The sequence below is a fragment of the Oenanthe melanoleuca genome, chromosome 20, assembly GCF_029582105.1.
Source record: "Oenanthe melanoleuca isolate GR-GAL-2019-014 chromosome 20, OMel1.0, whole genome shotgun sequence".
NCBI classification, from domain to species: domain Eukaryota; kingdom Metazoa; phylum Chordata; class Aves; order Passeriformes; family Muscicapidae; genus Oenanthe; species Oenanthe melanoleuca.
Genome location: NC_079353.1, coordinates 9428837 through 9442051, shown reverse-complemented (window position 1 = coordinate 9442051; position 13215 = coordinate 9428837). Strand labels below are relative to the sequence as shown.

Below are 13215 nucleotides of genomic sequence, written 5' to 3'. Positions count from 1 at the left end.
AGCAGGGGACCCACTCTGCCTGTGGGAAGGACATGGCCAGCACCTGCCTGGGGTTGGCGTCCATCCCAGAACAATATCCTCCTGCTCACCTCTCTCATCCACTTCCATGTCTTCAATATAATCCTCCATTTCCACCTCCATCTCTTCCTCCATCTCCTCCACATCCACATCCACATCCATCTCCTCCACCACATCCACCTGCAGCTGCAGCTCCACCTCCATCTCTTCCTCTCCATAGTCTACATCTGCTTCAGTGTTTTCCTCCACATCAATCTTAATGTTCACCTCCATCTCCTGCTCAGTGTCTGTGGCAGCCTGCACAGGGAGCAAAACCTCAGAGTGGGGTCCCTGTCCCACACCATATCCCACAGAGCTCCAGCCCACCTCCATGGAATGGCACTGTACCTTCCTTGGGACAAAAACTGAGCATCCTGCAGGAATGGATGGCAACATCCAGGCAGCAGGGAGATACCCAGACTGAACCATGTCCAGCTCAGTGGAACCCTGCTCTTCAGCATTGCACATTTTAGCAGGATGTGACGTAGAGCCAATTAATTATTACCAGATTGAGAGGTACACTATCTACTACATATACATGACTCACATACCTGCTCTCCTTTGCCTAATGGCTACTGTTAAATGAGGGAACCTTTTCATTATTTTGCTTGGAAAGGACCCTAAAGTTCATCTTGTCCCAACATTGAGCAACCTCTCCCCAGACCAGGTTGCTCAGAGCCTCATCCAGCCTGCCCTTGGATGTTCCCAGGGATGGGGCATCCACAGCCTCTGTGTCCAGCCTGGGCCTGTGCCTCACCACCCTCAATGTAAAATACCATTTTCCTTAGATACAACCCAAATCAATCTCCTACAGCTGAAAGCCATCTCCCCTTCTCCTCCCACCACACACCCTGTTGAACACTCTGTCCCCAGCTTTCCTATGGGACCCTTTAAGCCATGCACAGCTGCAGTGAGGCCTCTCCATGGCTCTCTCTTCTCCAGGCTGAGCATATCCAACTCTCCCTTCATGGGAGATTATAAAGGAAAACAAAGGCAGAAGCACTGCTGGGCTCCTTCCTCCAGTCTGGCATCTACCTTCCCTTTCCCTGACCTTGTGTGTGAGTGTAAGTCATCTCCTTGTCTGCCACTTCTGGAAGCCACACAAGTAATTTTGGTCCTGGAAACCTCAGCACGAAAAACTTTATTTTTTTCCTTTCCAGTACAAACAGTTTTTCAGCTTTGAAAATCTGAACAAATAGACATGGTTTTAAAAACAACAGAACACAGTCTTTTAACAGGATCAGTTATCAACTGCCTCAGCTGCCCATGCAAGGACAACCCCATGGGCCCAATTTTCTTACTCTGCAAGCAATTTTTTTTAAATTCCCAGTTTTGTACAAAGTTCCTTTCACTTTTTAGACATGAATAACTGAGAACTGAAATAACAAACTGTCCATAGCTTCAAGTGACTAGCAAGGAATAGTCCAAACATAGCACCATTTTCTGGAAGGTCAGACTTCTTCCTTGTCCTAGTTTTATTACAGTCAGTCCTGGCTCCCTCATTTCTGTGGAAGCCGTTCCTGTTCAGCCACGCTTACCCAGCCCTGGCTGGAGAACAGGGAGCCTGGCTCTTGGCTTGGTTTTCTCTTTGGTTTTCTCCCTGGTGCGAGGGGATGGAAAAGAGGCTTAGGCAGCCTGCAGGGTGGGGGCTCCCCTGACCCATCACAAAGTACTGAGTGTTGGCTTGAGACTCCTTCATAAGGCTAGAGAGAAAAATAGGTTTTCTTGTCTGTGAGCAGGTTTTGCAGGATGCCCAATGGCAGAGCAGTTGTTCCTCAGCTGGGGAAGTGTCTCAGCAGCTGGAGGATAACTCCAAATCAGCAAAGCCCAGAGCAATGAGAGTGGATTCTGATGCTGTGAGCACCTGGCAGGGCTGGGCAGCTGGTGGGGGGGGCCACACATCCTCTCTATGCTCCCACGATGACTCATCCTCCTCTGGCAGGAGAATGAGCTTTTACTGGCTCAGGGGAACACGGCATGGCTACTAGACTCAGTGATGCCTGTGGTCCTCCCAAGCCTGGAAGCCTATTTAAGGGAGCTCATCCAGATTTTCTGGGGGAGAAAAGGTGCCCAGATGTATCTGTGCTGGGAGCTGCTGCTGATTTGTACTGGTCAGAGCAGAGAGCTGCTCCTTTATGCAATCAGGGGGGAATCAGGGAGGGAATCCCTGCAGAAGAGCAGGGAGAGCCTGGTGAGGGTGACAGGGACCGTGTGAGAGCCAAAAGCTGGCTGGTGTGGAAGGGCTCATTAGCTATAATGCTGAGAGAAAAGTATTTCCTCTGCTATAAAGTGCCAGAGCTGCTGGATGGAGGCTCTTCATTTTCCACCTCATCCCAGTAATAGAGTCCACATTGGCTGATCAGCAGAGGGTGCCCATGGTGGGCTCCTATGGAGAGGTGATTCTGTGTGCAACAGCTCTGTAGGGCAAGGCTGGAGCTGCTCAGGGATGAGGACAAGATTTTCCAGCCTGCCTATTCGTGGAAAACCAGAGTCAAGTTGGGTAAATTATGTGAGTTGTTTATTGTGAGCATAGGTATGCTCACAGATGCCCTGCCTCGTTCCACACTGGTGTTGGTCCCAGGGGTACTGGCATTCCAGTGTCATCAGAAGAGCACGAGGAGGACGCAGGCTCCTGCTCCTCCACTTCTGCAAACACACCCTGGAGCAGGGATGAGACAACCCTGCCAGGACGATGGGGTCAAAGTCTAAGCACTAAAACAGGAGAGAGTCAGAGCTGGAGGACAGGACTGCTCTGTGCCCAGATAGATCTCTGCAGACACCTACTGATATATCTCTCCTCTGGGAAGACACATGTTTTTCATAACCCATCATGTCAGTCCCACGTGCAACCAGAGAGCCCAGCAAAGTGGGATTGCAAAGCACAGCAGCCCCAGGGACCATGGGGCTCTCTCCATACACTGCCGCCACAGCTTTTAGCTACTCAGAATGGATCTTTGGAATATGGCAAAGGATACAGGGGCAGCATTAGGAAACTGGAATCAGATGAGCACCATTACACAATTGTTCAAAAATATATATACACATACCAGATATATATATATATATATATATATATGCATGTGTGTTTTCCTAATGCACACCCTCATATGCTCCATAAAGAATGAGCATCTGCATGGAGGAGGGAGCATTATAAATGGATTTACCATACACAAGGAGGGCTGCCATCGCAGAGAAGGGAAGCCAGTTCCCAGACGGACGTGTGAATACGTGTGTTCTTTGAAATCTACAATTCCTGTGGTGAGTTTTGTTCCCTGCAAGGAGCCCTGGCTCTGCTTGAGTCTCTGGATTAAGATGCAGGTGGTCTTTAGGCCAGAGAAACTATTCCTCAGCTGATAACTACAGGGTTTTATTCTTCAAGAAATGATAAATCCACAAACATAAAATTTAAAAAATGTTTCTGCCTCCAGCTTACTATTGAATTGTCCTTCTGGGGTCATCAGCCCAGGAGCCAAAGCAACATCCCCAGCCAGGAGGCAGCAAACTGCTGCACCAGGGTCAGAACAGTTGCTGGGCATCAGGAGGGGAGTACCAGCATGATGGAATTAAGAAGAAGTGAGGCCAACAAGATTAGGGGAAAAAAAAAGTAGCAGCTTTTCATAAAAAAATTATCCCAAGAGCTGTTGTCACATTGGAGCGAGTCTGTGTGATATAATTTAATCCTGTCCTTCACAGCAGGAGAAGGAAAATACATGGCATGGCAGTGTGGCTAATGCTGCCTCCTCTCTGCCTTCTCCTCCAAGTGCCCGACCTGTTCCGCCAGTTCAGAGACCTTGGCTTGGCAGTCAAGCAAGTTGTCCTTCAGTCCTGTGATTTCCTGAGAGTGGGCAGCCAGTGTCCCGTTCATGTGGTCCATGTAGTCCCACAGACTGCCCGTGTGTTTCTCCAGTTCTCCCCTGATGCTGTCCAGGCTGCTGGTGACGGTGCCCAGCCTGCCGCAGGCGCTCTCCACCCGCGCCACCCGCTCATCAAAGCGAGACACCTCCTGCTGCAGGCCCTGGGCCACGCTCCTGCAGGAGCTCAGGTCACTGACAATCCTGGCTTTGAGTCGCTCCAGGTCTCCCTTCAGGTTCAGGACATGGCGATTGCTGAAGAAGAGCTGGGAGCCTTGGTCGTTGACTTTCTCCTGGATAGAGTGGACTTCGTCCTCAATCTTCCTCTCGTGCTCATCTAGTGAGGAGTTGACGTGCATAACGGTGTCTGAGTACTGGGAGACAGAGTCCTTGAGCCCTGTCAGGGACTTGCTCACCGTATTCAGGTTGATCTTTAGCAAGGTGATCTCCCCTTGCAAAGCCCCTGATGCTTCCTCCTCAATTCGCCGCTGGATCTCCAGGATAGTGGCGTTCAGCTTGCGCAAAAGGTCGTAATTGCTGTCCATGCGGAGCTGCAGGTCCTGGTTCTTGCTCTGGCAATCCTTGATCTCTGTCCGGAACGTCTCCACATCTTTGGAGGCAGAGGTGCAGCCCAGGGAGCAGGTGTTCTCCAGTGTGATGAGGCGGTTCTGCAACACCTCCAGTGTCTCGTCTGTCTGTTTCCTCATGCTGGCAAGCTCCCCTTCCAGCACAGGCACCACTGAGCCGTCCATGCCCATGGGAGAACTGGCATTGTTCAGCTCTCTCACGATGGTCATGAACCTGTCCTCCAGGGTCTGCATTTTGTCTTCAAAGGCAGTCCTCATGCCATCCACCTCTGCCACCACCGTGCCTTTCATGCTGTCCTCTATACCAGAGCAGCAGCTCCCCGTTTCCATCTCTGTAGCATTCAGCCTGGCTTCCAGGTCCTCAAAGCGCCCTTCAAAGAGGTTCCCCAGGGTGGCAGTGGAGATTTCTCCATCCAGGCGTGAGTGCAGGTTCTTCTGGGACTCGGAGATGCTGTGCAGGCCTTTCTCAAGGATGTTCATGCGATCAGTAAGGTAGTCCAGGTTGCTGCAGCAGCTTTCCACCACTGTCAGCCCTTGGATCTGTGTCTCCAGCTGAGAAATCTCTTTCTTGATCTCCAGCTCCTTCCCATCCAGCGTCTGCTGCAGCCGCAGGTTGGCAGCTTTCTCCTCCTCGCACTGCTGCCGCACCTCTTGGATGCGGAAATCACACGCGCTCTGGATCTTGCCCAGCTTCTTCTCGAAGCCGTCGAGCAGCTCTCCGCGCAGGCTGCTCAGCCTGCTGTCCACGTACTCCTCCAGCAGCTCGATGGAGGTGAGAGGTGAGGGCCGGGCAGACTCCAGCAGGTGCTTGATGTGCCCGTCATGGTCCAGCACCATGCCCCGCACCTCGTGCAGCAGATCCGCCTTGCTTTTCAAAACGTCGCTGACCTCCGTCACTCTGGTCAGGATCTCCCCCACGGGAGGGAATGTGGCCACGTCGGCTTTGTCCGCCGCGTCCACCAGCCCGTCGGGAATGATGCCGAAGCCCACAGAGGAGTCTGGCGTGCCTGGGCTGTTCATCAGGGAGCCGAGCATCTTGCTGGTGTCCTCCTGGATGGCCAAGCGCAGGCGCTCCCCCAGCCCGCTCACCATGCTGTGCAGGCTCTCATAGGACTGGGACAGCCGCCTCACCTCCTCCTCCAGCCGATCCAGGCGGTCCCCAAAGAGGCCAGGCAGCTTCCTGCCTGCACAGGGAAAGAAATAGAGAGGGCACAGTGAGGGCTGGTGCGCCTTTAACTTCCTTCCTTCAAGTCCTTTCCCATAGTAACCTTGTGTCATGCCTCCCATTATTGTCATTTCAGCAAAATCTCAGCCCACATCTCTCCTTAAGCTATCAGGAAACCTTCTTTCCTCTTGGGATCCAGCCCCCTGTTCCCAAGTTCAACAGCAGGTGATGGTAACAGCCCAGGAGAGCTTCATCTTGAGACTGTCCTGGTTTGAAGGACAGGTGTCTGCTAATAAAGGCAGAAGCTTCTCTTTGAAATAGAGAATGTAAACTCCCTTCCTCCAAATTATTATTATAATTTTGAAATTAAGGGGCTCTCAGGCAAAGATAGGGGAATTAGGAATAACAATCCTTTACTAGGAAAATTAAAATAGAAATGCAGTATTACTAAGAACAATCCCAACCCTAATCACTACTCCACCCGACTTCAACAGATGGTGATAGAATACACATTTCTGGCCACACCAACCCAACACAAGATGCACCCTATCAACCCCATAATTAGGGGAAAAATGCTCTAACCAATGAGGAAAGGCAATTTTTAAGCTGCATGTTTTGAAAGAAACAAGATTTAAAAAACAAGTGGTCCTCAAAGCACTGAAATGTCAGGTCTCTGATAGAAAACATGTCACCCACAGAATTTTTGCCAGATTCATGCTCTGTGCTGGAACAGAGAGAACTTGGGGGTTTGAGTGCATGACAATAGTGTGGTGACCCGGGGACATGAAGCAGGAGCAAAATCTCACCATATTGATTCTTCTTTGGTCCTGGAAACAGGTCAGGGTGGCTTTTAGGAAAGGGAGGAAGTCTGGGCATTGGAAACATCTTTTGCCCGGGAGGCATTTTGGGGCTGGGATGCTGGGGCAGAAGGCCAGGCTGGTCTGTCGGGCTGTCATGGCACCCTTCTCCCATGAAGCCTGGGCAGCACCTCCAGGACAGCTCAGTCACTGTCTTGAACCCAATCTTGTATTTGGGCCTGAAGAAGGTGCGGTACCTTTCCAAGAGAGGGGAGGGAGAGAGAAGACAGTTTAGAGAAGCAACCTCAACATTAAGCAATAGAGAAGGGTCACAGTTGGACTGGGAGACCTGGGCACATGGGAAAGCCTGGCTGAAACCCTTGTGCTGCACCTGCAGACCACAGCCTGTCTTCTCCAAGAGCTCTTGCTGCACCATAACTCAGTGTAGCATTATGGTGGGGTTTTGGCTGAGTATTTTTTTAACTTGTGTTGATTTAGAACTACAGCTCTAAGTGTATTGCTGCAGTCCCTGGCCTGATAAATGACAACTGTGACAGGTGCCACAGTTTGGTAACTTCTGGCCAGCAGAGCACCAGATGAAATGATGGAACTGATTTCAAAAGCCCTTCAAGCTCACATCACTTACAAAAGGGAAGTGGACTGCTTGTAAAAGTGGTGTGCACTTTGAATTGACCTACAGAAGTTCCTAGTGGGATCAAAAAATCTCCCTTCTCAGCTGTAATCCTGTCTGGAAACCCCATTGAGAGCTGAAATCCCTTTGGAAAGGTGTTTTCTCTCTGTGTGGAGGGCATCAGTTCACTGGGAAGTCTAAAGGGGCTTGGGCTGGCCTGGTGAGAGTCTCCAGGATGATGCTGTGATGTGCACAGAGGGGTGGCTCCTTACACTGCCTCCTGCCCCAGCTGGGATGCCCTGGAGAGTGTCTCCATCATGAATTTGGGTACTACAGCACTGATCATCCTAAACCCAAGCATACAAGCCTACCTCACACCTTCCCCCTCTGCTCTGGCTCTGATGGGGTCTCAGCAGCCATGGGGGATGATTCAGCTGCTCTCTGTTTCCCTGTGAGGCAGCAGTAACGGGACAGGACCCTACTGGCACCTGTGTTCCCCCCCAGCTGAGCTCAGCCATACAGGGCTGACCACAGCACTTTTCTTAATAGTCTTTATACCAATAAATATTTTGGTATTTATTTTCTCACTAAATACCAAAGCTTTAAGCCTGTCTTTTGGAAATTTCCAGTCTGAATTTACCAGGGCCTGAAAATCCTGCAGTTTGCTGTTTTGCAACAACACATGATCAGCCTCTTGTTCTTCTCCAGCATGTTCAGCAGAAGATCTTGGAGGAGCAGCACAGCCACCCATGCTGCAGAGGGCCTGCAGAAGGCACTTATCCATCAGTCAGGGCAGCACATGGGGCTGATTCCCTGCCATCCATATTCTTGTCTGATTTCACAGCATCCCCAGCCCTGGCAGTGCTGCTTCCACACCATTCCCAGCAAGATACAGCCACCTCCATGCACACCACAGGGCAGGGGGATAAACCAAACCCAAATCCTCTCTTCTTTGAGTATCTTCAAAATTTCTCAACATCAATTTCCCAAAGGGACAGTTTCAAAACAAGCTCTTCTTGTTACTCCTCTTCACAGACACTGCTGAGTTTCAATTATCTTGCCTTCTCTTGTGGTGTGTAGAAACCTGCCTGGATGTACCATGGGAGATTGCTGCTTCAGCCACTGTCAGGGGGTGAAGAAAGGAGGAGAACGGCATCCAAAAGGCAGAGCACCTTCTCTGTGTCATCCCAGCCTCTGCAGAACTCAAAGCCTTGGGCACCTCCAAATCTTTCTACTCCTGCTTCAAACAGTAGCAAGAAGTATTTGCAGCCAGTTGCACAAGCATTAGCTGATGGTCCCAGCACATGGAAAACCCATGTTTCTCTTTTGTCCATGGATGCAGCATCTGAGGCTCTGCAGAAAATTCAGCTGTGCATCTGTCTGCCCTCAGAAAACAGCCTGGTTTTGTTTGAAGGAGACAGAGGACATTGTGGAGATGGGAGAGGCTTTGGAGATCTCCTCCATGGGTACCAGCAGCTGCAGGATGTCCTGAAGTCCCTGAATGCTGCTAAAACACTTGTGATGGAAAGAACAAGTGAGTGAGTGGGTCCAGCTCCCTGTCTCCGCCAGCAGAGGATGTGAGCAGAGCCCATGGCACCACCAGGACATGGAGAGCCCCAGCCAGCTGCCACAGGATGGGGACTAGGCTCTCACAAAAACTCCTGTCATCCCACTTTTCCTCCATGCTCAGTTCAGCTCCACTCCTCAGTGCTGGGGAGGATGCAGAACAGCTTTTCCACATGGAGCAGCATCCCCAGAGGGTGGTAAAGCACAAAGACCCAGTGTCTGCCCTGCAGCTCCAGCTGTGGCAGTGAAATGTTTCCCTCCAGCACTGGTGGGGTGGCAAAGGGTTTTGCAAATATTTCCCTGGAGCAGGAAGCTCTGAGCCATCCTCAGCCACAGGTTTTATTTCCTCATCCTTTCAGTCAGGTTCTCACCAAGCTGCCATCGTTCTGCCACTGCAGGTCTGTGACAAACTGCTTTTCTACACATGTGCACAGGCACCTCCCCACTTCCCGTGATTTCCAGATTTATTTTTGAATAAAGAAATTTGAAGGGACCCATAAGGATCGTTGTTCCCATCAAGTGCACAGTACACCCCCAAAAATCACATCATGTGCCTGAGAGCACTGTCCGAATGCTTCTTCAATTCTGTCAGGTTTGGTGCCATGATCAACTTCCCTGGGGAGCCTTTTCCAGCCCTCAGCTGCCATCTGAGTGAAAACCTTTTCCTGATATCCAATCTAAACCTCCCCTGACAGGGGTGAGAGAGGGATTTCTGAGGAGGGATAGAGCTCCCTCTCCCTCCTGACAGATTCCATCTTGCCTCTTTGCAATACTGCTGCCCTGCCACTGACTGCCAGTCCTTCAGTCCTTTTCACTGGCCTCTGGGAAGTGGGGCTCATGGTCAGAAAGGTGGCACAGGGTGCCAGAAGAGAGAGGTCTTTGGGAGGGGAAGGGAGCCAGCCATGCCCCAGGGTCCCCCATACTCACAACACTTTCCCTGGGCACTTGGGTCCCCAGCTGCACTTGTGGTACTCAGCCTTGACGTAGCTCTCGGCCCCGTCCTGCAGCGTGCACGTCACATTGCGCTGCACCACGTAGGCACAGTAGCTCCTGGGGGGAAACACAGCACGTCACTGTCACCAGCTGCCCAGCAGACAGCAGAGCCTGCACTGCCAGACACTGACAGTGAGGTCTGGGGGCAGGAGCTGGAAGGAGCCTCCCAGCTTGGGTAGCTGTTGGGGAGGGACATCATAGCCATGCTGCAGTCACCATCCTGTCACAATCACAGCCGTGTTGTCACCAGTGATGGTGGTGTCCCCAGAGCTTGGCACAGCATGGACTGTGCAGTGAGACAGTCTGTGAGGACTGCTGTTCCCCAGAAGCAGTTGTAGGAATAGCATCCCAGAAAAAGCTCCAGCAGTAACTGGCAGGGGTGGTGTCCTGCTGCGCTGCCAGTGCAGGGACCAACCCAAAAGCCTTCAACCTTTGCTGTGGGTTCTGCCACAGATGAGGTACAGAGAGGAGATGCTGCTCTATTGGGCTGCAGCATCATGGGTACCTCCATCACAGAGGCAGGGACACGGAGTAGGTCTCTGATGGAGGCTGGAAACCCATTCAGATCTCTAGGACAGTTATCACAGAGAGCCTCTTTCCTCCTGCCATCCCCCTGCAGCTGGGTGCCACAGGTACCAGCCAGCTTTCCTGAGCCAAGCAGCAAAGCCAGGCACTGAGGATAAGTGGCTGGGAGGAAGGCAGTGTGTGGGAAGGGTGTAGGACTGCTGGTAGGACAGATGGAGGCCAAGGCTGCTCCAGCTGAAGGCAGGGCTGCCGGCAGGAGCAGATGGACTTGGTCCACAGGGGCAGAGACAGCAGGGATGTGCGGTGAGGCAGGGATTAAGGACAGGGGGCTGTGGCAGACGGCAGAGCGGGAGGCGAGGAGGGCACAGGCCCACAGTGCAGAGCAGGGCTGAGGCAGGAGGTCAGCGGGATGGAGCAGATGGGCCAGCGCAGGCTGCAGGTGCAGAGAGGTGTTCAGTGAGGCGGGAGGACGTGGCTTTCCCTGTGCCCACTGGGGGCTTGGTATGGATGGGTAGGGAACGTACTTTGTCTTCACCTGTTTGCCATCAGTGCTTGTCCCTCCTTCATCAATCTTTCCCCACTCAGGGCAAGCCAAAGTCCTGCTGCTCTTGCCCCTGAGTGTGCCATGGTGGGGGCTGGGGGAGGGCTGGGCACACCCACCCTGTACATGCACACACACACTCTCAAACAGGAGACACCACAGCCCTTCTTACCAAACCTTTCTGCTCCATCCTGACAGTCACAGTCCCTTTCCTCTGCCTCCACCTGCCAGCAGTATCTCAATATCCTCCAGAGCATCATAGCAAGCCCATGAGAGCTGGGCTGGGACCCTGCAGCTTGTTTCTGTGCTCAGCCCCGAGGCTGCTCTCCACAGGCCATGTGATGGCCATACCAGGGAGCTGTGGCTGCATCCCAGCCTGTGAGCAGGCAGCTGAGCTGCAGCAACCCCAGCTGCCTCCCAGTGCCCCCATTCAGAGGCCCTGAGCACAGTCTCCAACAGCCCACACCCGGGGCAGGAGCTCTCTCTGTGAAGCAGCAGGGTGTGAGCAGGGTCATCCTCTCTCTGCTCCCTTCCAGCAGGGATCCCCACCCTCAGCACATCCCACTCACTCCTCCCAGGAGCTGCACCAGCACATCCACCCCAGCCCCTCACCAAGAGCTCCCTCTGTCCCCTGGGATGGGCACACAGCTCCCATTTGTGACTGGCATTTCCAGCCTGCTGGAGTTGAGTGGCCCTCCCTGGTAAGGGGCTGCCAGGCTCAGAGCATGAGCAGGGTCCTGTGCTGCTCCCTGCTCCTCCACAAGCGAGTCATTCATTCATGCACAGGACCACAGGAGAAGGAAGGCAGCCACTTCTCTTAGCTGGAGGCAGAGGAGTCCATATGTGTTTGTGGAAACTTAGGATCACCATCTATCCATAAACCCAGGACCTGCTTACAAACACACCACCTACCAACTGCCTATGTTAGCTAGCAGCCAATGCAGGCAGACCTACTAGCCACTACTATTAAACACTGCCTACCTGTGACTGCTGAGATTACTCTGGTTCTGGCTCACTCTCCCTCTCAGAACCCCTCCCCTTCTCACACACCTGTGCCAAGCAGTTTTATAGCTGCAGCCTGATGTTTTTAGAGTGAGCAGCTGGAAAATGTCATGGGTTTTTGAAAGCTCTCACTGGCACTGCCAGTATTGTTCATCCCGAGTGTTACTTTATTCATTTCAGCTTGTTCATAACCCCACATCCTCCGTCTTTCAAAGAAGCCCGGCAGAAACTGCTCTAGTGAACAAGCAGAGAGGGAAGGGACACCCCCTCTCCGTCCCCAGTGTAACAGCTCTTATGCAACTGAATGGAAAAAGTCTACAGTTTGTGTAAACCCACATTCCTCAATGCCTGAGCCTTCCAGGTTCCTAGAAAACGTATTTAAACTTCAGTATGTATGCACTGTACAAGCGAATTCCCTCCCAAACCAACCTGTTTTCACACCTAGGTCTGTGCACTGCCACCCTCCCCTCCCGCACATCAGCACCCCCTGCCCCCAGCTCCCGTGTCCCGCAGAGCGGGCACAAAAAACCCGCAAACCACACACGGGCACCCCCATCCCCATCCCCTCCAGCCCCGTCCCGCACCGCAGCACGCGTGTCCGCACCGCACGCAGCCTCGGAAATACAACTCCCCGAGCCTCCTCTAGATGGAGGGGGACACAGACGCACGGACCCCGCTGCGCTGCCCCAGCCCCTGCTCAGTGCCTGGCAGATGATACGGTACCCAGGGACTGATCCCAGCCAGGGATGCCCGCAGGCGAGCCCCGGGGGAGGCACCCCTGCTCGGCACAGGGGTTCGGGTACCCGCAGCAGCCTGTCCGCCTAGGATGCTGCCTGCACCGGTGCCCGCGGTCTGTTCCCGGTAAGGGATGCCTGACGAAGACCCTGTGCTCTCCGGATGGGTTCCGCGGCCGGGGGTCGCTTACTTGTGCTTGCCCACGGGCTTGCCGGGACCGAGCTGCGGGCTGGAGCCGGCCGTGTAGAGGCTGTACCTGCCGCCGTAGGGCAGGGGGGCGGCGGGGGGGTAGAAGGCACCCTTGGCATCGGCGAGGGCCAGCAGCGTCCCCAAGGAAAGGCAGGCGAGCAGCGCTCCGCGGCGGAGCAGCGCCCGCGCCCGCCGCATGGTCCCGGCCCGGCGGCAGCGGAGCGGGACGGGATGGAACGGGACAGGATGGGATGGGATGGAGTGGGATGGGATGGAGCGGGGCGGGACGGGGAGGCCGCGGGGCCCCGCCGGGACAGCGCTGCAGAGAGGACCGGAGCGCCGCCCGCTGCGCCCTGCCCGTCCCGGTCCTTGTCCCTGTTCTTGTCCCTGTCCCTGCCCGGCGGCACACGCCGCTCCGTCGCCCGCCCGTCTCCTTTTGTACGGCGGGGAGGGGGCGGGCCGCGCTCCTCCTCCCGCCCTCCCTCTCCGCCGACCCCGGCCCCGCGGGCGGGGAGACAAAGCGCAGCCCCCCGACCCCCGTTCTCCGCCCGTCCGGCCCCGCCAGCCATGCTGCAG

General features: G+C 53.9%; 1 protein-coding gene across 1 annotated transcript; it reads right to left on the bottom strand.

Annotated features, from left to right (window-relative positions):
- Positions 1-3263: 3263 nt before the first annotated feature.
- Positions 3264-12837, bottom strand: EMILIN3 (elastin microfibril interfacer 3). Its single transcript, XM_056507830.1, has 4 exons — positions 12641-12837; positions 9582-9704; positions 6467-6714; positions 3264-5679 (listed from the first exon to the last, which is right to left on the bottom strand). Exons 1-4 carry the CDS (start codon positions 12835-12837, stop codon positions 3785-3787), a joined length of 2463 nt encoding a protein of 820 aa, XP_056363805.1. The 3' UTR covers positions 3264-3784.
- Between the last annotated feature and the right edge of the window lie 378 nt (positions 12838-13215).

Coding starts and splice junctions, on each gene's coding strand:
- EMILIN3 (XM_056507830.1), bottom strand. CDS start 12,837: ATGCGGCGGGCGCGGGCGCTGCTCCGCCGCGGAGCGCTGCTCGCCTGC. Junction 6,715..9,581: donor AAGTGCCCAGGGAAAGTGTT/GTGAGTATGGGG, acceptor TCTCTTGGAAAG/GTACCGCACCTTCTTCAGGC. Junction 5,680..6,466: donor ACCAAAGAAGAATCAATATG/GTGAGATTTTGC, acceptor TTCCCTGTGCAG/GCAGGAAGCTGCCTGGCCTC.